This window comes from Vanellus vanellus, assembly GCF_965231255.1.
Source record: "Vanellus vanellus genome assembly, chromosome: 16".
Taxonomy (NCBI): Eukaryota; Metazoa; Chordata; class Aves; order Charadriiformes; family Charadriidae; genus Vanellus; species Vanellus vanellus.
In genome coordinates, this window is record NC_138921.1 from 4,621,047 (window position 1) to 4,645,537 (window position 24,491).

Consider the following 24,491-nt stretch of genomic DNA (forward strand, 5'->3'; position numbering starts at 1 on the left):
GCCCCACCACATCGTCTGGCTGAGATGGGGACAATGCTGGCCCCAGCCATGATGCACAACACTCCCCAGCTCCAATGTTCTGCGCTGCACTGGGGACCGGTGGGAAAAGGTCCTCTGGAGAAGGCTTAGTCAAGTCCCCCTCCTCCTCCCCCGCCAATCTTGGTGCTCACAGGACTGTTTCTCGCACTTTTTACCTCACTCATCGCTGCCAGAAAGTGTTTTGTCCTTCCTTGAATTCGTTTTTCCAGAAGCGCCGCTGGCCGCGCTGACAGGCTCAGCCGTGCCCTGCAGCGGCGCTGTTGCAGAACCGTCTGGAAGCGGCTGTGTCCGGCACGGAGCAGCCCCCGCCTCTCCTCAGGGAGAGGTCCCTGCAGCCCCCGCGGCCAGTCTGCCAGTCGCTGTTTTTACTTCAAATTACTCTGGATTTGCGTGAGCGAGCTCCCTGTCTTTATCTCAACCCAGAAGCTTTTCCACTTTATTTTCTCCCCCCCCCCCCCCCCCGCCTTGTGCAGGAGGGGGAGTGAGGGAGCAGCTGGGTGGGTGGCCGGCCAACCCACCGCAGTGCCATTGCTCCTCTCCACACGCGGCGTGGCGGCGTCCCACGGGCCATCCGTCGGGGAATCCCTCCTCTCTGCCCGCAGATCAGCACATGCAAACTGAAGCCCTCAAAAGGGGATGAACGGTGAGGGCCGTTATTACGTAAGCACCTTCCTGGATAGAATAATGCTTCGAGTAACAATTTCAATTTGACCTGAATTAAAAGCTTCAGTAAAAGGGTCTCAAAGATTCCCAAACTGGGCAACCTCCACGTGTGCAGAATATAGGGGGTTTGCTTATGGCTGGAAAGTAGCCACAGCCTCATTGCTTTCTTGGCATGGGTCCCTTAGCCCAGAAACCAGGTTTCCCCCCACCGGGATGCCGGCTGCAGTGGCACGGCAGCAATCCCGATCCTCTGGGGCTTCTCTCAGCAGCTGGATTAATGTGGGGGGTTTTAATTATTTTTCTAAAGCAAGATGTTTGTTGTTTCCTCCTTTGTTTGCTTTTTCAGTAGCCAAATACATTTTCCATCCAGAGAAGAGCTGGGAATCCAGGAACCTGAAGCCATGGGAGGCAGTGATTAGTGGTTTGAAGTGTTAATGGTACCACAGTGGGAACAGGGAGTCCCTTGAACTCAGCTATTAGCAAATTAATAAAAAGGGTAACACGCTCTCCTGAGCGTTACAAATTTAGCACTAATTAGGACTTCTCTTTCGCAGCTATTTTAGGAAAGAAAATCTTCAATATGCTTTGTTAAATTTAAATCATCTTGTTTGTAGAAGTAAATAATTTGGAAACATTGCTTTCTTCACCCAGCTACAGTCTATTAAACTTTTTGCATTCTCCTTTTCTTTCTGACTTACAGCTTGATATGCAGTTAGTTTTATTTAGCGAGTCTTCCCCCCAAAAGAGGGATTTCTTTGAATGAGACTAACCTACAGGCCATTCATTTCTCACAGTCCATCCCAAACATTTCAAAGATCTCTTCTTCACAGGAGCGTCAGTGCTCCAATTTATTTACATTTATTTAATTTATTGCTTGTTTATTCCAGATGTTAAACCTCATGGAGTTATTGTAACTAATAAGCCATACTTTTCTGCCAAAAATCTACACCGTTTTGTGTATTTTAGCACTTCAGAATTAATCATGAGATAAACTTAATCAGGTTTGCAATGAAAAAAAACCCCTAATTAGAGCAGAGGCCAAAATGTCTTCCTGCTCTTCCTTTCTTCTTGGACTACCCAAATCTCATCTAAACATTGCCTGAAGTCTAGAAAACAAATCTCACAGTTGATTGAATATATCTAATTGTGAATTGATGTCTACACTTTTGCAGATATGTTTCAAACTCTGCCTGGTGGCTGTGTTGGCTAATTTGCCTATACCCAGGAAATTAATTCTTTCTTAACTACAGAGCAAAGCTATGATGTTGCTCGATATATGTCTGCCTTTCTGGAAAGAATATTACTTCTCTAGCAAAAATAATGCATCGCTAAATGATTGATGTAATGACAAAAGGTTTTAGCTTTTCATGTTTAGGAAAACACTGATGGGGAAGAGAAAACACTACAGTTTGCATAATGAGAGTAGAGCCAGACTGGCTGAGGCAGAAGAAACTCACTTTAATTAATCAAAAGCCATAGCTTATTTGAGCAATAAAGGGAAAATGTAGATAGAAGGTTACATCTTCTGATGACACTAAGTAAAAGAGCATGTTAGAAGTGACCAGTAGTGAGCACATGGTTTAAAACACACATGTACACATGCACACATGCACAGCAGTGTGGAGAACCCAGGTAGATGCTGTATGAAAATACACCATAAAGTGTGACAAATACTGCACACTGCCAAGGTGGTTTTCCATAAAATAAGGCAAACTGATGTTAAAATCTAGCCTTTATAATCAATTAGAAAGGGAAGTTCGGCAGCAGTATTAATAACCTCTGAAACAAATACAGCATGAAAAGGGGATTTCCATGACCAGAGCTCAGCTCAAAAGACTTCGTTTCATGTTTATGAAAAATCAAATCTTTGCAAAGGTGAGACTAAAGGTATCAACCATTCCATATCTAGAAGAACTGGATGAAGGCTTTTCCTCGTTCTCCTGTGGAGGGAAACACATTAAACAGTCATTTCTGTTTACTTCTGTTAAACAGCTGGTAAGAGAGAGTATGCTGCGCTGTATGAGGCTAAAGAAAGTATTATTTTTACTTTTCTGTACTGCATGAGATAGAATGTGAATGGTGTACGCTGAGGTGACACTGTAACATGCTGTCTGCTAAAACTGAGTCCTTTCTTCACTTCATATGGGGTATAACTGCGGGAATAAAATGTGTAAGCATATAAGCTGAGCAGCAAGCTGGTAAATTCCAGATGGTAATTTAAACCTGGTGAATACAAACCTTATAGTCCTGCAAGCAGTCTAGTACCAGAAAGGACCTTTGAGGTCAATTCATTTCCCTTCTGCCGTAGGCAGCCCTCTGAAAGAAACCACATGATAAAGTGATCCAGCTTCATCACAAAATTAATTTTTGCCACCATTTCTCCTACTGTAATGGTGCAGAAGGAGGAATCCTACTGCAGCTCCTTGGAAATGTAGAAATCTTCCTACTTGCACACCCAATATACTCTTATCCAGTTTATTCATGTCATTTTTTCTGCCAAAATTGTGCATCTGCTTAAATAGCGCTTCTCCCTTCTGTGTGCTTATCTGTGATGTATTTATAGGGAGTCCTCTCTCAGCATTCATTGCATGAGATAAAATAAGCCATCCTTTTTTAGTCTCCTTTCATATAACAGACTTTCCACGATCTGCATCACCCTTGCAGCCCATCCCTTCACCTGCTCCTATCTGAGCATGGGGACCAGAACTAGCAACAGCAGCTATATATTGTCTTACTGGGGATTTTTACAATGCCATTAACACTCCCTTGTTTCTTATTGCTATGTTGTACATTCACACTGTCTGTACATAGAATTTTTCTAGCATATAAATTATGTTACACAGTTAACCATCAAATACTGGTCTGTCATCTCATCTGGTACCACTTGTGCTCCTTGGGAGTGTGGTCAGCATCTTGCAGGCAAAATCCTTCGGTACTTTTCATCTGGTGCTTTTTCATCCTTGATAGCTCCTGCGGAGTATTTCAGCATGAAGATGTTTCAGCAGTCTTTACAAAAGCAAGTGAATCATTCAAAAAAAGCACAATCCATCCATCTTCTTTAGTGTCACCAATTAATAGCTGCTCAGGATGCTTTGAAATGTATAGCTGCTTAAGGGAAGAAAAATAACCAACCCCTTCCTATAGTGCTGCACTATCATTATGTTTTGTGTACTCTGCCTTTGCAAGGAAACATTATTAAATAAATGAGGTGACGGCAATATGCAAAGGTCTCTGATGTGAGGCTTTAAAGAAGGGGAAAAGACCAGTTATGCCAATCCAGGATAAGAAGGGAACCAAAAAACAATTGGTAGACAGGATTATTTTATTGTTGGAAACCATTTCTCATTCCAGAAGCCAGTGGTCAGAGCATGGCTGATTTTGGTGGATGCGCTTCTGTCTTCTGCTGCCCCTGCAAGCAAGCAGTGTTGGGGGCAACCAGAGTTTCCTCCACTTGATGGAGCCAGAAGAGTCTTTTAACTCTTGCTTCTGATTTCAATTATTTTGCTGCAGACTGTGCAAAATAAGGGGCTATTTTGAAAAGGGGGTAGTGTTGCCTTTGTGGGCAGCTCAGCCTGGGTCTCTGTGTTCATTCCTCAGGTCACAAGCTGCCAGGGCAAAGTCATTGCACCCTTTGGTGGAGCTGCTGCCTTGGGCTCTCTGTCAGCCAGAGCACCCTGGGTCAAATCCTGACCCAAATTTGCCAGACACAAGGATGCACTCCTAAACCTGCCCACAGCTGCTGACCCCAATGCCAGTTTTCTCCTCTTGCCCCCATCCCTCCTCCCATCTCACCTCCCCATCTAGGACATTGTGGCTGCTGCTGCCATTGGACGTACAGCTCTGCCTGTGTCCCAAGCAGGACAGCAATGCCACCTCTTGAGGGGGATCGATTCCCTTCCAGCTAATCTTCCAGAGGGGGAGGTCTGTACCTAAGTGTAATGGAACCTGATGGAGGCTAATTAAATAGAAAACCATCCATTTGTGCTGTCTCATTAGGGATTTGTCATAAAAACCTTATGTTCTCTTACAAGCCTAAACAAGTGTGTTCACCATGTAAAAATCAGCCATAAAGCTGTCTGGAGAGTAGTTAACATGTCTAAGCTGTCATTTATACAGGCTGTCTGCAGTCTGCATCCTGCAGGTAGGAATGGCCTTTCCACTGTCCTCAAACCGCCTCACATAAATGGGGCATCCCTCCTTCAAAAAGGGAAAGAGGGCCAAGCCCAGCGATCCTGCACTGACAGTCATGTGGAGCGGATGCTTCTCCGTCTGGCCCTGACAGGAGCCAGAAATCAGAGGCAAAGGCTACTTGTTATTTTAGAGCTGTGCCAAAGATGTTCAGAGCTTTAGACAGTGTAAACTTAATAGCAGTGTTTCCTGGGGTTTATGGAAGTTGCCTCCCCTCTGCCTTTGCGAGTGGCCTGGTCTCCTCCTCTACCCTGATCAGGCTGCCATTTTTGAGAAAAACTAAATTCCCTGTAGGGCATGGGAGTCATCATGCTATTTTGCAATGGAAGAAAATTATGGGCTGTGTCCCTTTGGCTGCCCAGGGGAAAATCAACATGGTTTAAATGGCTATCCTCCTCAATGTCCATACAGGATGAGCTTTTCCCTTGTCCAGACTGCAGGCTTCAGAGTTTCTGCCAAAATGAGGACTTGTGCAGAAGTCATATTGGGGCAGATCTTCCCATGGGCAGGAGGAAATAACTGCTTTCCTGGTATGGGACGACCCCACTGGGTAACACTAGCTGGTGTCTGCTTGCAGGCATCAGAGGTGGAGCGGCAGCTCTCCCTGCAGGTCCACACCCTCCGGGAGGACTTTCGGGAGAAGAACTCCTCCAGCAGCCAACACATTGTGCGGCTCGAGAGTCTCCAGGCTGAGGTGAGTCACCCATGCTCTGCCTCACTGCTTCAAAAGGTGGCCAGGGCTGTTTTAACTTGTATGATGAACTCCTCTGAACTGGGTACACAAAACCTGCTGCTTGGAGCAAACAAAGAGAAGCATGGTAGCAGTGTGGCAAAGGACTTCCCCAGTGAGGATTTTTGCTGCAACTCTGCGCTTGCTGGGGTGGCATGGGCCAGCTTCCACCGCTGCCTCGGCCACAAGCACGCCTGCAAAATGAACGGATGAGAAGGATCTTCCAGGAGCTAAACCATGGCTGTCCTCTTGCAGTGCTGCTGCCCAGTACAGATTAAACACTGGGGCGTGGTGGGAAGGTCTGTAAGGGTTGGGTTTTTTTCTGTTTCTTATGCTTGCAAAGAAAACAGCAATCCTCTCCCGCCTGAGCCACGCACTTGGGAAAGCAAGGAGTCCCTCCCTGTTTTAGCCCTGGTACATTAGTGGGAATGATATTACCTTCCTTCCTTCCTTCCTCTTCCCTTCTCTGATGGGGGACACTGGAGACCATGCAGGCAGGAACCAGAGTGGTAGATGATGTCCAACTCTACTACCCTACCGCTTTTTTAATTTATAAGCTATATGGAAGAACTTTTCCTAAAATCTCTCAATTTCTTCTTTTCTCCCACTCCCACCTGCTCCCTGCTGGTCCCTCGCCTTTTCTGCCCCTCCCCTTGGTGTGGAGCAGCAGGTCCTTGAAGTAAGTATAGAGGCTCAGAAGGGGTTTGCTCGCGTGTGCGTTGCTGTCATCGTGCATGCCTGCCACTATGCATGCCTCACCTTGCCTCCTCCCCTCCTTCCTATCTCTTGCTTTCCAAATTCCTTTCCCCCTGTGCCCTTCCTATGGTCCAGGGCCCACGGCAGAGCAATGGTTTTTCTGTTACGCAGTCATTCACAGGGTGTTCATTACTGGTTTGATAACCAAATATGAACTCTAGATGCAATCTCTGTATTATACCTCTTATTTTTCTCACATCCTTTTCTCCAACCCACGCAAATCATGATGGTGGTGGGAAGAAACATCTCAGAAACCATTAGTCACCTAAGACCAGCTTTCTAATACCTACAGCAGCCTTTACCCTGCAGAAATAGCAAGTCCACACACTTTGCTAATATTCCTTCATGCAGCCAAATCTTTCCAGCAACCTGGAAAGCAGCAAAGAGACAAGGTCCCAAAGAGGCCAGGAAAGCAGTGGGAAGTTGCTGAATTTGTCTATGGTCCATGAATCAAAAGGAGACCACAGGGAATATTTACGGTTATACTGGACTGGTAAATGGCATACCCAGTCCCCAGAGGTCCTGTGCGTAGTAATCTGGAAAAAGGGTCCTTTTTCTTGGCTAAACAAGAAGTGACCTTGGCTAGTGCTGATTCATCCTGTGCACTGTTCCCATCTAACTGAATCAGAGAGGTTTTGCTTGGCACATTGTCCCCCTTCACCTGAAATCGCTGCCCTTGACAATTAAAAGAAATGAACCAATTTTAAAGGCAACCGATCACTGGAAGACTAAAAATAAGCATGGCACAGAAAGGAGTATTCACAAGTAAAAAGACAGAAAAATCCCTGGTGAGGACCTGGCAAACGTGCAGCAATTAAGAAAAGTGTATGGGCAGTGCTGTGGCACAGACCTGCAGGGAGCAGGATCCCCCGCAGGCTCACCCTGTGGTCTCCAGCACCCATAGAGGAGAAAATGCCACCATGCTCAGTTAGGGACCAGCCAGGAAAAATGACTGGTTTTACACAGCCTTGCAAATTTTGAGATACGAGGGGTGGGCAGGGCTGGTCCATTTGGACATTTCTGACTGCACCCTGGCCTCCTGCCAATGCACACCCAGCCTCTTTGGAGCTGCCCCTGCAGCCTTGGGAAGGAGGAGTCTCCTTTCAGAGCCTTCCTAAGCTTTAAATCACACACAGAGATACAGTTTCTGTCATACAGGTGCAGAATAGGCTTGTGCATACTTTTGCTTTTTGCTGTTTCATTTCTCTCTTGGGAATGTGATTTCCCTCCTCTCTGCTTCCTGGAAAGTGCGGACACTGCCTCTCTTTCCTCTGCAGATCAAAATGCTGACGGACAGAAAGCGGGAGCTGGAGCATCGCCTCAGTGCCATGATGGAGGAGAATGATCTGCTCCAGGGAACCGTGGAGGAGCTGCAGGACCGAGTCCTCATCCTGGAGAGACAAAGCCATGACAAGGACCTGCAGGTGAGAAAGCAGCAATGGGACAGAGAAGAGGGGGGAAATGGAGTAAAAGATGTGCATTGGGGTAAAATTGACCAGGAGGATAATCGGGAACTGGGAGACAAAACAACTGGAAGGATGAAATGGCTCATGTAAGCATAGCAGCAAGCAAAGTCCTGGGTGTTACCTTTAGGGACAGACAACAGGAGCCACAATGGGGCATCTTGACAGCAAAGAGCAGCTTGGGAGGGAGATCTGAGCAAGGAAGTGGTACAGGGTGCTGGGGAAATGCGAGAAATGTAAAAGGAAGCAAAGAATTCTGGTTGCAGTTCATTTTACTTTTTTTTTTTTAATAGTAGAATCGTCTTCAGAAGGGACTTCTTTAGACCCTACCATCCCAGAAGGCAGTAACTGGCCTCGTAGCTTTCGCTGCTCAGATGGTTTCCCAACAAGCCCCATGGTGTTTGTAGCCATGTGTCACCAAACGTCACTCCCTGGAAAACAAGCTGGAACCTCTGTGGCTTCAGGCATCTTAGTAGAGAGCAAGACTTTCCCATTGCTCTTCTGTGGGTTGACAGCCACTGGATCCCCAGCTCTCCAAAACAGCCCTGAATCTTTTTTTTCCCCTTTTAAAATATATATTTGTATTTATATGTGTATAGATTTTTTAAAAAACATATCTATATTACTTTTCTTTTTGGATTCACTTCCTGCTGTGTTGTTTCAGCAATTTTTTTTTTGCCTGAGTCCCAAATTCTTCACAATGTTCCTCATTTTAGTGCTGATTAACCTGCTATTTTTATCTTTCAGGACATTCTGGAGTCTAAACAGTGTCTAATGACATTTGGAGATCATTAAGCTCCAATAAATAGCAGTACCAGCCAACAGTACTTTCCTCCTGGCTGGAAACCCTCTTTCGTGACACCCATTCCTCCCTCTCAGCTCGTTCACAAACCAAGAGATTCATCCAGTCCCTATCACCTCCATTAATTTTTTTTTTCCTGCTTCCTTGACAAATTCCTTGATTTTCTTTGCAAGCTGCACCAAAGCCAGCTGGAGCTGCAGGAGGTGCGGCTGTCCTACCGGCAGCTGCAGGGGAAGGTAGAAGAGCTCAGTGAGGAGAGAAGTCTCCAGAATGTCAACGCAACCAGCACGTCCCTGCTATCTGAGATAGAGCAGAGCATGGAGGCAGAGGAGCTGGAACAAGAACGAGAACAGGTATTTGTCCTCTGGTTCCTGGGAAAGCCCATGGACCTCTGTGACCAGCCAGAGAGGGAAAGGGAGTTTAATGCATTTGATCTGGATTTGCAGCTGAACCAAGAGCCAGAAAACTGGGGTTGTGCTCTCAGCTCTGGTATCAACACCCTTTTGACCATATGAAAGTAAATCTCTGCACCCATTTCAAAACCAATGTAGCAAGCTAGACAAATATTTGTGAGGTTTGGCGATCACATGCCTCACTTCACATGGAAGGAGGATCTCCATAGCCTTGATGTCCCAGGCTAATGTCAGGCTTTCTTGTTCTAGCTGAGACTACAGCTCTGGGAAGCATATTGCCAAGTGCGATATCTCTGCTCCCATCTCAGAGGTAACGACAGTGCAGACTCAGCAGTCTCTACAGACTCCTCCATGGATGAGTCTTCAGAAACCTCATCAGCCAAAGATGTCCCAGCTGGCAGCCTACGGGCAGCTCTCAGCGAGCTGAAAAGACTGATACAAAATGTGCTGGATGGGGCAGACTCCACGGTAAGTTGGTAGCACAGGGGACCTTGGCTTGTGCATGTCCCCTTGCCCAGGTGACAGAGCTTGCTGCAGGTTCCTGCTGGGTCCTGAAGTCCCCGGTCTCGGAGAAAACCTCTGTGGCCCACAGAGATGGGCTTTCACAGTGCATAGCTGACTCCATGTGTCTCAAATGGTCAGCTAAGGGCCAAGCCAGTACATGGGGTTTCAGCTTTCAGTGGTGAAACTGCCATAAGTTTCAAGCTCATACAATTGGTCTGGGAGTCATTCCAGAAAATTAATGAAAGTCGGCTTTCTTTGAGATTTGCCGTAAGTTGGAGCTTTTACGTGGAAATATTGCAGATTGTCTTATACATCACAGTTCAGTTATTTCTCTTAAGATTTTCCCAACCTTGCTTTATTAGCAATAGTATCACAAAAACTTCTTAACCCCTATGTGGGAAGGTTCTGCCCCTGCAAATTGACACTGAGCACAAATGTCTTGGCAAGAGCTGCCAGACTCAAATCCATTGACAGGTGGAGGGTCACAGGACACAAGATGGTGTCTGTGGGATATGGCCCCAGGGCTGCTGGGGAGAAGGGGATGGCATGGGGGACTGCTCAGCATCCACAGGAGCACAGAATTACAAGAAAACACCTCACTTTTTGCAATGGCTCAAACCAGGCCTATTTCCGTCACCCACAAGTTGGCTGCATTGTCAGTATGTCTTAATTGAGCTGCCATGGTGAGGGAGACAGTGCAGACTCTGCAACTGCAGACCGACATGGGAGTACCCACCCTCCTCATTTTGGTACCTGTAGCAGCTCATAAGAAGGCTGAGCATAGAGATGAAGTTGTATTTGTTAAATAAAAAATAAAGTCCTGAAAAAGGTCTACAAACACGGAGACTGTAGCCATATGTCACCAAGTGGTCAGCAGGTCTCTGTAAATTTGGTTTATGCTAAGGTGAGAACATGTCTGTATGCTCTGTTTATCATGTGCAGAAGCACTACCCTTGGCTGAGCATGTTTCCACTGTGGCGGTATATGGGAACAAAATCAAAACTCTACCACAGTCACATTCACACTTACTTCTTCCTTGCTTATTAGTGTTCATCCTAAACCAGTATCAAATTAATGCCATTGCCTTTTTTAAAGTGAAATCTGAGCAAGAGATTTCTCTCCCGCTCTCAGAGCTCTCGACGAAGCGACGATGACACCTTAGAGGAACAGATCAGGAGAACAAGTGAGGATTCACGAGCCCTGAGGGAATTAATGGAGGGAGAACGGGGAAAACTAAGGCAGAGTTTGGAGGAGCTGCAGCGACTGCACAGCCAGGTTAGCAATTCCCACATTTTGCATGTGGTCTTGTAACACCAGTGTTCATCCTCCAAGATGTGCCTTGTCTTCCATAGAAGAGGTAAACATGATAAATAACCCAGGAGGATATGGGCCAAACCCAAAACCATTGGATGAGGGAGACTGTTAAACCCAGTGCAGAGGCTTCATGCATTTAGGATCAGTGTTTTTGACAAGTTGTCTGGGGCCCATCCCAGACATCATCTCAAGCAGCCAAAGTTCCTTTAAACCTTTCCCCCAATCTGCTTTTCAGCCAACCTGTCTTGCTTAAATTCTCAGCAGAAGTTCCCAAAGTACGAGGCTACTTGATATGGGGTACGGGAAACTCATAGGTACTTGAACTTGCACTAGATGCTCATAAGGGGTATAGGCAATTGCTGGGTGGACAACACAGTGCTGCTTTGTTGTGCATGGCTCAAGGTTCACCGCCTTCCTCAGCAGCATCACAAAACCCTCATAAATGCACACCCAGAGAATCTTTATCATGGCTAGCCTGGCACCAGGCAGCACCCCAGGGCCAACAGGGACCAGCTAAAGCTAAGACAATCTCAACAGCAACGAATGGTCCAACCCTGAAAACAACACCACACCCAAAGCACAGAATCACACTGCATCCGCACTGAAGGTAGCACCGTCTGTGTCTAAGGTCCTGTGCCAAAAGCAGCAAATGGATACAGGCAGCCAAGGAGATGCTCTGCAATCCCTATCTCTATGGGACAAGTCTGCAAACACTGGAGGGGATCTGGAGGCTGCAGCAGAGGCAGCCTTTTGTGCAGCTGCTTGTGCAGCATCAGCTGCATTGGAGCAGGGAATGGGTTTAACGCCTTTGTCTGGTCTTGCCAGCAGCGCTGTATCACTCTTTCACTGTACCCCTTTGGAGAAGGAAAAAAGAAAACACATCCCTGTTCAGAAAGTCAGCACAACCTGGGGTCTGACAGCCTTATGTAGGGCTAAGGGAGCTCCCACCATGGGGACAAAGAAAAAAGTGAGAGCATCATTAAGTACCCCTGGCAGTGATGGCTGCACGTGTACAAGGATGGAAATCAGTTTTGCTGACAAAGCAGCTGATTAGAAGCAGACTGCAGCGAGGGAGCAGCCCTGGCACCCGTCCTTCCTTGAGGACTGTTCCTCTCAGCAACACGGCCACCAGAGGAGACACCTCTGAGGGTCCAAACTTCTGCCCCCAGAGAGTCATGAGCCCGGATGCTCCTTTGGCCATGCTGCCATAGCCCTGTGCACTAGCCACAGGTCTCCCTTGTCCTTAAACACACCTAAGATGGAGGAGACAAGGGCTTGATCACTGCAACTTGGCTACGCTGACAGAAACCATTACAGGCTTATTCACAGATTTTGAGCGACCATCCGTACACCAGCCTGCTTGTCTGGATGCAGCATCTCCTTACACATGAGGCCTTGACAGGACACCAGGAGGGAGCAGCACTTTGTTGTTCTTTTCTGTGACTGATCTTCCCAAACTCCCCAGCCAGGAAGGAGCAGAGGACCCACCCCGGATCGCAAGTCTGGACCCCTATCTCTGCTTTTAGGGGTGTCTGACTACCAAAGCTCTGAATATTTAGGGAGCAAAAGGAAGACTGCAATTCTCTTACCTTCTTCTCACACCTCTGTGTTATATGGAGAAAGATTGGGCATAACTACAAATGCAGCAGATGTTGCTCACGGAGAAGCACTCCAGCCTCACACAGCAAGTACACGGCTCCCGCAGCTGTTGCCCATAACCCAGCCTTGTACTTGCTCCAGGTTAATAATTATCCTAATCTCCCATAGAAAAGACAACATTTTCTTCAGTCAGTGCTAAAGAAAATCAATGCATGTGGAAATGTGGTCCATCTGGGGCAGCAGTGCTTTGCTGCCTCCACATCCCTCTGTGCTGTCACTGGTATTGATACAATAAAAGGGGAACTCCTAGATGGCTTTTGGGACCTTGTAGCACGACAAACATTCATTGCTCCTACCTGAGAGCAAGGTGAGCTGGTGGAGACAAGAGTCACCCTTGCCTCTGTCTCCACTGGAAAGCAGTTTCACACCTTCTGCCTGGTCCATTTCCTCCCACTGTGGCATCCCTTTCTTTCCTGAAACACAGACAAAACCAGTTAAACCCCCAAACCTATCCCCAAACGCAGGTTTTTGGGCTTCTTGATCCAATGTCCTCTGGGATTTCAGAAGTGCTCAGCACCTTTCACAGACCTCCCACCACTGCCCTCCATCATATCATCTCTCTGAGGTGCGTCCCATGCTGGGCTGCGGGAGGGCACAGCTCAGGCAGAGCTCCCCGATTCCCTGGCAGCCCCAGCACACAGCGGGGTGTCTCTGCACACAGACAGGGTGCATTCGCACCCTCCTCCCCCTCCGCCCCCAACCCAGCCATGCCATGTTAACAGCAGATCCTCCCACGCCATTGATGTGATGAGCCCTTTTTGACTGTCTGCCCTCTATTTAAAGATTTCTTTGAGGATTCAAGCACTATGAGCTGCATTTAGAGAAAGGAGGTGGGTCAAATGCTGGAAGGGTTTCCAGGTGGTGGAGTAGCGTAACAGAGCATGTGTGTGCCCTAGACAAAGAAATTAAATGTGTATGAAATATTGCAAAGCTGTGCTAATGCAATCCTTGCATGATTTCACACCCTATTAACTCACTCTGCACAGGACCAAAATGATAGATCATTTCTCAGACTATTTAAGGCTCCACACATATTTTAAAGTCTAATTAAAATTGTAAGATGTGCCAGTAACACTTTCCATGGCGTGAAAGGGAATTTTCACATCCTTTGTCTTCAGCTTCATACTACTTCAAGAGACATAACAGCCCCCTCCAAAAACTCTTCTTTGGTGCTAAATGATGTTCACAATAATTTAACCCTGGAAAGATCAGAATACAACAGGCAGACTCAGAGGACACATGCACAAGACAAATCACTTGGAGAGGGGCAATATTTTAGCGCTGATGCCATAGTGACAGCAAAGTCACAGGCGGGTCCTGCCCCGGACAGCTGCACAGCCTTCAATGCTGTTGCTGCGTGTTACTGAGGCTGTCCTGGTGACTCATCTTGCTCAGACTGGCACTGTCAGCGTCCCAAGGTGAGCTGGCACATTTCATGGGGGGTTGCACCATCACTAACAGTCCTTTTCCAGCAGACACAGCTTCTACAAGCATGGAAGCTCAGCCTCCAGGTTGGCCCATGTGGTTCCCCTCCACGCCCCCTACTCGTGGTGAAAATATCTGAGCAACCCTGGGTTTCACACCTTTCCTCTGCCCACAGGTCACACTACTGAGCGTGGAAATGACGACACTGAAGGAGGAACGGGACCGGCTGCGAGGTGCTGCTGAAGATAAGGAGACAAGTGAACGGCTCCTGCAGGCCATCAGGGACAGAGATGAGGCCATTGCCAAGTAAGTGGTATGAACAGCCAAAGCCAGGCTGGATTAGCAGTTATGGAGAGCCTTAGCAGGAGATGCCTCCAAGGTGGGTTTCTCCTACCCTCCACAAATTTCAGTAGTTGTTACAAAGTAATAGAGTGAGTCTTGGCTTTGCTGGCATTGGGAAATGCTGCCAGGAGCTTGAGAGCAGGGCATGAGATGTTGATTTCTGGAGCTGCCCCATGGCAGGATTTGGGGCACTTAGGAGGATGCTATGAACCATGTTTTTGCCATCCCTAGTGCTGATCTGAGTCACAGCAAAGAGGAGAGGCGTTCAGGGAACCAAATGGAAACACTAGGTCTGCCCTATTTGTCATATTTTTCTTCTTTTGCTCTTCCAGACACGCAACCCTGCTTTCCTGCCAATCGCCATTACAGCCCTGCTTGGGCTTCTTCCGTAAACCATTTCTCTGGTTGCACGCTCTCCTTTCCTGTTCCAGGGTCTTTTTGTATCTCCAGTCCTGTAATCCTCTGTTTCTCCTATCAGGATTCTCCCACTGTTTTGACTCTTTATTTCCCCCATCCTCCTTGCAGACCTGTGCAGCTTTGCTACCCTGTACCCCATACTTTACTTCCCCGGCTCTGTGCTTGGGCTTGCCACACTGCCCTGAGCACTCTTTGTCCTGAGGAGAGGGGTAGAAACCTTCAGCCCCCTGTACTCCAGATAGAAAGGATACATCTGATAATCTCTTCAATAAGCAGATGGGCCGGGACACCACCAGTCCATCTCCTTATAGAAACACCTAATATTCAAGCCCTCAACAAGAGGAGGAGCACGAGAGCATTGCACCTCTGAGGATGTGGGGAGCTAAATCAGCATGCACAATCCCTCACTCTTTTTTTAAGTGACCCAGTCATCCGTGCTGCTCTTGCCTGGGTAGCCTGCTACCAGTTTCCCATCGCTGTCCTCTGTAACACCTCCATCTGTTGGCAAAAATCAGGAGCATCCCAGCTGCACTGCCGGGTGCAGAGAGGTGGTTCTGACATTTCCAGTGTGTGTGGGTTGCTGGTTCTGCTGTGGCTATGGCAACGTGCTGCCGCCGCGATAAATCCCCCGGTAATATCCAAGCAGCAATGAGGAGCCTCACAACAAAAGGCTATTTAAGGTGCTCAGACCCACAGCCGGGAGTGGAAGGGTACAGCTTCTCCACAGCGGTTAATGACCCCTATGGGACAAAGCACTAATATTTACGGCTGACTGTCCTGCAGCGGCAGGAGCCCAGAGAAAGGGGGACGTGACAAGCGTGCATGGGTGAGTGGCGGGTAATTAACGAGCAGAAAGCGGCTGCAAGTGAAAGCAGACAAGAGCGTCTTGTTGCTGGAAATGAAAGCATCCCTCCACAGACTGAGCAGGCTGCTCCCAGGCAGTGAGCCGTCTGGGAGACTCGTGATATGCTTCCTACCTTGCATCTCAAGGGTTAAATCACTTTTGTTGAAGCCCTCCAAAAAAAAACACAAAACCCTAACTCTAAACAGAAATAAAATCACTGCCTGAGGCAGACATCTGGCATGGAAAATTTTTAGCTTGAAGCTGAAGTTTGGCAACACAGGAAGTAATGGGAAAAGAGGAGCCTATAATAGGAGGTGTTAAGCAACTGCTACCTGGAATATAAACACAAATTCCCAAATTGCTCTTCTGTAGGGGAGAACAAAGGGGCTATTAGGAGGCAATGAATTAGCTACAGTTAATAAGATGCGATTATTTCACCCAAAAATGTCTGCAAGGAAAGATGGTTCCCAGCAAGTCATGTTATGGTTTCCTATCACATAGCAGTTAATTGAAAATTTAAGGTTTGTGCTCACCTGTGTGCTCCCAGCATGGTAAGCAGCATTTCCTGGCTTGGGCAGCTTAGGAAATTGCTCCTTCTTAGAGAGTAATTCCTTTCCACTAGCCAGTAGAAGCTGGAACATCTCAGCCACTGAGCATTCTTTGGGCAACCTTGGTCATGGCGTCACATGCCCGCTGGCCACCAAATGCCTGGAAAGAAATGCAGCAGTGGTGTTCCCAAGGGCCAGTACAACCCCATTGAAACTGGGAGCTTTCCTTAAAACATTACATTTAATTCAAACAATTTTAACAGTTTGTGATTCTTAAAAAGCATATGCTGTGATAAACTTTCTTCCTTCATTTCTTCCTTCCTTCAGTCCAAGTCCAAACTGAAAGCAGTTGTACTCTGAGGGTTTTTGTTTGTTTGTTTGTTTTATATTGCAACTTTTTGATCAAGTGATCATAGAATCATAGAATGGTTTGGGTTGGAAGGGACCTTAAAGATCACCTAGTTCCAACCTCCCTGCCATGGGCAGGGACACCTTCCACCAGCCCAGGTTGCTCAAAGCCCCATCCAACCTGGCCTTGAACACCTCCAGGGATGGGGCATCCACAACTTCTCTGGGCAACCTGTTCCAGCGTCTCACCACCCTCAGAGTAAAGAATTTCTTCCTAATATCTCATCTAAATCTCCCCTCTTTCAGTTTAAAACGGTTACCCCTCATCCTATCGCTACACTCCCTAATAAAGAGTCCCTCCCTATCTTTCCTGTAGAGCCCCTTTAAGTACTGGAAGGGGCTCTAAGGTCTCCCTGGAGTCTTCTCTTCTCCAGGCTGAACAACTCCATCAGTCTGTCCTCATAGCAGAGGTGCTCCAGCCCTCTAATCATCTTTGTGGCCTCCTCTGGACTTGCTCCAACAGGCCTATGTCCTTCTTATGTTGGGGGCCCCAGAGCTGGATGCAGTACTCCAGGTGGGGTCTCACCAGAGCAGAGCAGAGGGACAGAATCCCCTCCCTTGACCAGCAGACCACGCTGTGTTTGATGCAGCCCAGGATGCAGTTGGCTTTCTGGGCTGTGAGTGTACATTGCCAGCTCACGTCCAGCTTTTCATCCTCCAGTACCCCCAAGTCCTTCCCCTCAGGGCTGCTCTCAATCCATTCTCTGCACAGCCTGAATTTGTGCTTGGGATTGCCCCGACCCACATGCAGGACCCTGTACTTGGCCTTGTTGAATTTCATGAGGTTTGCACAGGCCCACCTCTCATGCCTGTCCAGGTCCCTCTGGATGGCATCTCTTCCCTCCAGTGTGTCAGCCGCACCACACAGCTTAATGTCATCAGCAAACATGCTGAGGGTGCACTCAATTCCACTGTCCATGTCACCAACAAAGACATTGAACAGCGCCACTCCCAATATCATCCCCTGAGGAAAGCCACTCATCACCGATCTCCACTTGGACATTGAGCCATTGACCCCAACTCTTTGAGTGCGGCCATCCAGCCAGTTGCTTACCCACCAAGTGGGCCATCCATGAAATCTGTATCTCTCCAATTTAGAGACAAGGATGTTGTGCGGGACAGTATCAAATGCTTTGTACAAGTTTGGGTAGATGACATCAGTTGCTGGATATGATGGATAGTGGCTTAGCAACTTCATCCACCAGTTCCCTCAGGACCCGCAAATGTATCTCATCAGGTCCCATAGATCTGTGCACTTTCAGGTTCCTCAGATGGTCTTGAACCTGATCATCTCCTACAGTGGGCGCTTCCTCATTCTCCCAGTCCCTGCTTCTGCCTTCTACAACTTGGCTGGTGTGGCTAGAGCCCTTGCCAGTGAAGACCAAGGCAAAAAAGTCATTGAGTACCTCAGCCTTCTCCATATCCCAGGTAACCAGGTATCCCGTTTCCTTCCAGAGATGGCCCACATTTTCCCCAGTCTAATCAGACACAGAGCATTTGGTTTTTAGCACATACCATTTACTTTCCTATACATTACTAAACAGAAGGAAAAAATATTTCTATGTAGATCCATTTTTAATGGCAGATCCTGCACGTTATCCAGGCACACTATATTATCTTACACAGCAGCGTATCTGGATGTCTTTTTGTATTCTTCATAGTGTGCTTACCAGAAATCTACTGGGTTTATAATAATAGTGCTGGTTTTATAGTAACAGTTCTCATTCACTCTTCAGATGAATAGATTGTCCAGAATACAACGGAGATGAACAGCTTAGGAATTGGGGACCTGCCAATGAAAGAAATTGTTGACTTCTCCCCAAGGCTATGTTTAACACTTCCTTAAAAGAAAAAAAAAAAAAAAAATCTCACATGCCTCAATTTCTCACTCTCCCCCCCAGGAAGAACGCGGTGGAGGTGGAGCTGGCCAAGTGCAAGATCGACATGATGTCCCTCAACAGCCAGCTGCTGGATGCCATCCAGCAGAAGGTGAACCTCTCACAGCAGCTGGAGGCCTGGCAGGTGAGTGGTCCCTGGTCACCACAGGGCAGGGTCTGGGTGGCACATGGCCACCTTTGGGTGACTTTCCTCTCCTCCCTGTGGGTTTGCTGCATTCTCAACCCGAGCATCCACAGATAGGAGCATTTGCTTTTGGCTCTGCAGGAGCCAGTGATGAGTAGTGCTCAGGGGGTGAAACACAGCCCTCCACTGCTCACAGCTTTTCAGCTGTGAGCTGTTAATTAATTGTACAGGAATACCCATTTAAAATGGAGAAACAAACTGTATCTCATGGCTGCGTGCAACACGGGTAACACACTTTGCAGAGTAACCTGCTGTGGCCCAGGGAGGGAAGGTGTCCATGCAGGAGACGTCCCTGGGTAGGCGCAGCCTTGCGGACATGTGGGCACAGCACATCTTTGCATTTCCATAATGGAACAGAAAGGTGAGAGACAGAGAGGTTGTGGTGATTGTTTCGTGGTATAGCTGCACTGTTTTCATAAACTCAGAAGATCCAGCAAGATGGAGAAGCTAAAATCCCAGCTCTCCAGCAAGGTGAAAAAAACCCCAAACCCCACAGCAGTTCAGCAGCTGCCCTGGAGATGCTCTACTAGAGGTCAGTGGGGAAAATCCATGTAAAGGCAGAAGGCCCTTGAGAGCAGACAAAACTCTCTCCTCCCAGAATCTAGCACTTTAATAGAAAACAAGCAGATTCAAGAGGAAAGATCTGGGCCAGTTATAGTAATTTGTTGCAGACTATGCAAGATCCCAACTCTACTAACAACCAGCCTGACCGGTAGAAACCTCTCCCGTACAACCTCGCTCCTGTTTCAACTCCACTGTGTTTTCGTTTCTCTTTTTTTTTTTTTTCTCTCTTTTTTTTTTTTTTTTTTTCTCCTGCTTACAGTTTGCTTCCTCAGGGCTTTTTACTATCTGGCTCCTTTGGTTTCTGATCTAGTGGCCTTTCTCAGTTCCTGTACCAACAGCTTTAGTCGTACACCCCTCCTGCCTTTGAGGTGAGCTCCCCGCACCCTCGTCAAGCACCTGCCATCTCCTCACCTGCTCCATTCGCTGCCACCAGCACCCACATCTGTCTCTGTCCTCACCATCATCTGCCAAGAGCAGCCAGTGGGGGTTCTCCATCACCCACCAATATTCTACACACATATACGCCCCAGTCCAGCACCAGAGCACGGCACAAGGGGCAGCATCGTAAACCCCATGGTGAGGCTTTACCCCCCAGGTCACCACAGGGAAAGCCAGGCTGAGGCACACATATCATTAATCCTCTGTTTTCAGCATATCTAGTATCTGGAAAACTTCTTGAAATACAAACTGGGATTTTACTTCTCAGCCTTGTTATCTGGACATTCAGTGCTCTGCATAGGAGCTGTCTGTATCCAAGTTCTGCTTCAGTTTGGATGGGTGGTATAAATTGAGACCTACTCACTAGTACGCTTAGTATTTAGTGCTGGAATATCCCCAGCATAGGGTTTTAACAACAGCTGTTTGCTTTCTCACTTCACACTATGTTGTCCAATTGCAGCAATACAGCGACATCAATCCTGCTCCCATCAGCTCTCCGAGATGAGGATCAGACCCACTAGCACTGGAGAAAGTTGTCTCCAACATACCTACCTAGTGTTATTATTACACAGTAGCAAAACAGTTTCCAAGCACCTAATGTCCCCAGAACAGAAGCTCAACCACAGAGGCAAAACACAAGTCAGGTGATTTATTAATTTTGGGGACTATTTTGAAAAGCAGAATGTTTCTGATAAAATGAGATTCTCTGCTTTAGCTGGGCATAAATGGAGGCTTTAATCTGATATAATTTTGCTCTTGCACACTTCTAGTCTGCAATTTACCAAGGACTATCAAGAAGATTACAGTTTTCTGTAAACACATAATCATATAGGCTATAAAATACACCACAAGCAAAATCCCACACATCCAAGCCTAGCACGGAAGTAGCACAGGAGTGGATGTGCACCTCATCTCCATGCCTAATCTGACCCCCCCTGGTATTCATAATTACCTGACTGGGGGCAAGAGTGGCATTACTGACAGTAGGGAAGGAATATGGAGCAAACTTGGAAGTGAAGAGAGCTACTTCTCTCAAATGAGAGCTCAGTGGCTTCAGCGCAATAGCAACAGGGGCACCCATTGCGCTAGAAAATGCTGCAATGCCAACAGAGCGCAGCCACCAGCCTCTGAGGTCGCCTTGGGGAGCTCAAACCCTTATCTCATGCAAGGGAGCCCAGCTCCTGCTCACGAAGAGGATACATGGCATTTGCACCTCCTTCAGCCTCACCCCTTCTGCAAAGTGCAGAAACTCCTGCCCAGAACACACTGATACCGTGTTATCCATCTTTATGAGACCGCTTTATCAGATGGGTCTTGTACCACTAGTGTTTGTGCTCCTACCATGTCCCCAGACACTCCCGTGCCCCTGCCTAGTGCCAAGACAGGGACCACAGCTCTGCCCTAGCCTTGCTGCATAAATCTACCCTGAATCTCCACAGGCAAATGCTGTGCTCTGATTCACGCATCAGACAGACGGGGACCCAAATGCAGTGCATTCTCAATAGTATATACTGTATTTTTATATAGATAATATTTTTTTGTGTGTATATATATAAAACAATATATATAAGAATCATACTCATCCCTTGTTATGTGGTTGACCAAGGACACAGATCTGCCATGCTGGAGCCTGGGTGCCTACCTCATTTGCTAGAAGAGGTGCCTTCAAAATCCAAGTGCTATACATTTTCATGTGGCAGCTTCACCTCTGGAAACCTGTTTCACCTTAATCCTGATGTTCACCTTAACCTCTTCAACTCTCCCTCTGTCTTTCCCCTTTCCAGTCCTGCTCTAAAAAGATCCAAAGCTTCCCCAGTCCACGTAGTTCTGCACCCTCCTGCTCCCCCAGGGAGAGTCCCCATACTAAATTCAGGTACAGGCCATTGCTATCAGTCCTTCCCCCTGCAGAAAACGCTGCAACAAGAGATTAGCCATTGTTCAAGTTTCCAGTCCAAGTTGGCTGGTTTTATGCCACATTGAGCTACAGAGCAGCTGGGGCACCTGCTGGGCGATGGCAGCACTTTCCATTCTGTCTCAGTGCTGCCTTGATGGGCTGCCCTGCACAAGGTGCTGAATGAAGAGCACTTCCACCACTACAGCCCATCCAGAGCATCCTTATTCTCACCAAATAGTGCCCTCAGTCCTGCTCGGGGACCAAGCTGCTGGAGAACAGTTGATTTCTCCTGTGGGGCTAGTTTGTGTACACACGTTTTCACTAAGTTACAGTTTAAATATGCAATTATAGCAGAAATAATGGATTTGAAGGTTTAAAATTTGTAGAATTGGTAGCCAGGTTTTCAAGGAACACAGTAGCACATCATTAGTGGCAACATAACTGACTAATTATTTTGTGTAGAGCAATTTCACTGTGCTGCAAACATGGACGAAACTAGAGCATTTCTGGTACATCTGAAAAACCACAGTGCAGCTGCTCGTGCCAAACTGTCAGAGAGCTTCCACCGCTCTGCTGGCTCTAGGGAAGGAGTGGATCTAAGGGACAAGCGCAGTTCTCTTTGGTAAATCTGGTGGAAAACCCACGTGGGGCCTGGTGGGCCCATGCCGGGCCCCAGCCCCTCAGCTCCTGGCGGCACCTTCCCCAAAGAAGCCCCACTAACAGTGGCTGTGCAGGCAGCTCTGTTGTGCCTACCTGCTCCACATGGCAAGCACATAGACCTGCTCAGGACAGACACCCTTACTTTTTCTGGTATTTCCTTTCAGCTGAATTTGTTCTTTTTTTTTTTTTTCTCCCTCCAAAGGGGACACCTGCAAGCTACAGACAGCAGAGAAACATAGTTTAGGGGTGTCACAGAGTCCCAAACAGGCAGGATGCTCCTCTGCAAGACCACCTGAGCAATTTGTCCCTCAGAATTGTGTGATTTACTTTCCTCACTCACGAAAAGGCCTCACGGCAGCACACAAGGCTGAGCCTGCTGCCAGGTGGGGAGCTAGACCTGTCCCATCTCTTATCATCCCTCCTCCATCTCATCGCAGCACGTTTCACACCCATATCAGCCGCAACCCTGCATGAGCTCCCTTTGAGCATCAACTGCCACTAACAACCCTCTCCTCTCCCTCTGCCACAGGATGACATGCACAGGGTCATTGACCAGCAGCTGATGGACAAACACCCGAAGGAATGGAGCCAGCTTGCTTATTCCTTCTCCAGTGGCTACGGCGCAAAGCGGAGTGCCAGACCCTCCCCCGTGTTCAGGCCGGAGCAGCAGGGGGACGAGCCCGTTGGGGCAGAAGGGAACCGTCTCTTTTCCTTTTTCAAGAAAAATTAGTTTGAAAAAGAGAAACCTCTCCAATAATTCCAGATTCAAGATGGGGAGTGGAACAGCTGCCCAGCTTGCGGATGGACCCAACTCTGATCCACTAAGAAAAAAAGAAGGGGGCAAAGGAGTTAACCCTTGAGACTCTGCACTATTTACACTGCACCTGGTCCGAAACAAATGTTTACACAAATTGGAGATTTGCAAATTGACAATGTGATACTAATAGAAAAAAACCTTTTCTTATTCTTTAAATGAAGTGATAAACTTCAGGGTATATTTTAGGCGCTTTGACACAGTCCAGTTTCTGCTGTGAAGAATAATCTGATTGTCTTAAAAGCATTCTCATGCTGGAGAAGGAAACAAGCAGCCCCAAGACAAAGCAGCGCAGGGGATTGAGAACTGCTGTCACAGCAAGGACAGGGGGAAGAAGAGGGCTGAATGCAAGAGAAGAGAGAGGAGTCACTTATACCGCCCTTCGGTCCTGGCAGCTGTGATATCCTTCATCCATCCCACTGAGACTGGAGTCGCTCCGGCCCCAGCATGGCTGTGTTTTGACAAGTGTAGCTTTCTCCGTGATGGAAGTTGAGCCCTCACTGCAGATCCTGCCTGGGCACCATCTCCCCTGCAGCTCTGCGTAGCTGTTCACCCCTCGCTGGCAATCCAGGCTCCTCGCAGATCTGGGCAGTTGTAAGATTGCTGATGTTACTGTTTTCTCTAGCTCCCTCCTGTTAGAAAGATGAGTTGTAGAGTCTGTAGTTACACAGAATATTAAGGATTTCTCCCCAAGAGACTGACCATCTACAACAGATTACACACTGGATAAGAGTTGTGGATATTCAGTCCTGGGGCACCTACTGTCCCCCCAATGGCCAAAGGTAGTTGTGGAGCTTGAGCAAGTCACACGCCTTTCCCCAAAGCCACGTACCCCTCCCAAACAGAATAAGAAACCTGCCAAACCTGGTGGACTTGGCAGTGCTAGGTTAACGGTTGGACTTGATGATCTTAAAGGTCTTTGCCAACGTAAACGATTATATGATTCTATGATTTTAAACTGGATAGGTCCCCAAAAAGCCTAACCAATAATTCACTGAAAGAATACCTATAATGATGTCAGTAGGTCTTTGGCGCTGGGTTGGCAGACTTGGTCCTCAGAAATCATGCAGGCATCTACTTTCACTAAAGCCAAAGGCAATTAGTGTGTCTACAAAGCTCTGGAAATTCTGCAGCTTGCTCTGCCCCACGCAGTAACATTAGCTATGGTCTGACAAAAATGATGAGTATTTGCCCTGCCTGTGGGTCATTTACTATTCAGCCCTTCAGCAAGCAGATAGCTAAATCTCCTTTTGACTGAAGATGATCAGAACCCACTTTGCTGTAGGCGTGACTTGATCAATGAGAAGGAACGTAACTTATTTGGTGCGTGCACACAGCGGTGCTGTAAATCTTGCAATACTTAAGTAGGGACCTTCCCTACACACTGGATGGGCACCTTACAGCTCTTCTCTTTAACACAGTCTACCATCATAAACCAGCAAGGAACTCCAGCCTAAGTTCAGAGATGTCCTGCTGCTGCCATGCAATTTTCACACATTCTCCCAGCTCACAATACCCCCAGGC

The 24,491-nt window shown here is 47.5% G+C and overlaps 1 protein-coding gene and 1 long non-coding RNA gene across 4 annotated transcripts in view; one reads left to right on the forward strand and one right to left on the reverse strand.

The window, feature by feature from the left end:
* The window catches only part of BICDL1 (BICD family like cargo adaptor 1), a gene marked incomplete at its 5' end in the record, with an annotated part of 50,468 nt that extends 27,472 nt beyond the window's left edge, over positions 1 to 22,996 (forward strand). Inside the window, 8 exons of the mRNA XM_082491817.1 lie at positions 5,468 to 5,584; positions 7,654 to 7,800; positions 8,815 to 8,994; positions 9,304 to 9,522; positions 10,690 to 10,833; positions 14,132 to 14,262; positions 18,417 to 18,537; positions 22,683 to 22,996. Of these exons, the coding sequence (XP_082347943.1) occupies positions 5,468 to 5,584; positions 7,654 to 7,800; positions 8,815 to 8,994; positions 9,304 to 9,522; positions 10,690 to 10,833; positions 14,132 to 14,262; positions 18,417 to 18,537; positions 22,683 to 22,883 (1,260 nt within the window). The 3' untranslated portion in view covers positions 22,884 to 22,996. The remainder of the gene's footprint in view (positions 1 to 5,467; positions 5,585 to 7,653; positions 7,801 to 8,814; positions 8,995 to 9,303; positions 9,523 to 10,689; positions 10,834 to 14,131; positions 14,263 to 18,416; positions 18,538 to 22,682) is intronic.
* On the reverse strand, positions 1,025 to 22,805 carry LOC309678693. 3 transcript variants are annotated; one of them, XR_014269775.1, is made up of 7 exons: positions 22,296 to 22,805; positions 18,186 to 18,304; positions 16,093 to 16,267; positions 12,828 to 12,944; positions 7,558 to 7,794; positions 2,941 to 3,018; positions 2,218 to 2,642 (listed from the first exon to the last, which is right to left on the reverse strand). It is a non-coding gene; the product is annotated as an uncharacterized lncRNA (long non-coding RNA). The 3 variants fall into 3 exon arrangements; XR_014269774.1 differs by lacking the exons at positions 2,218 to 2,642; positions 22,296 to 22,805 and adding an exon at positions 1,025 to 1,095 and having other exon boundaries at positions 18,186 to 20,454; XR_014269776.1 differs by lacking the exons at positions 2,941 to 3,018; positions 22,296 to 22,805 and having other exon boundaries at positions 18,186 to 20,454.
* Positions 22,997 to 24,491: the final 1,495 nt, after the last annotated feature.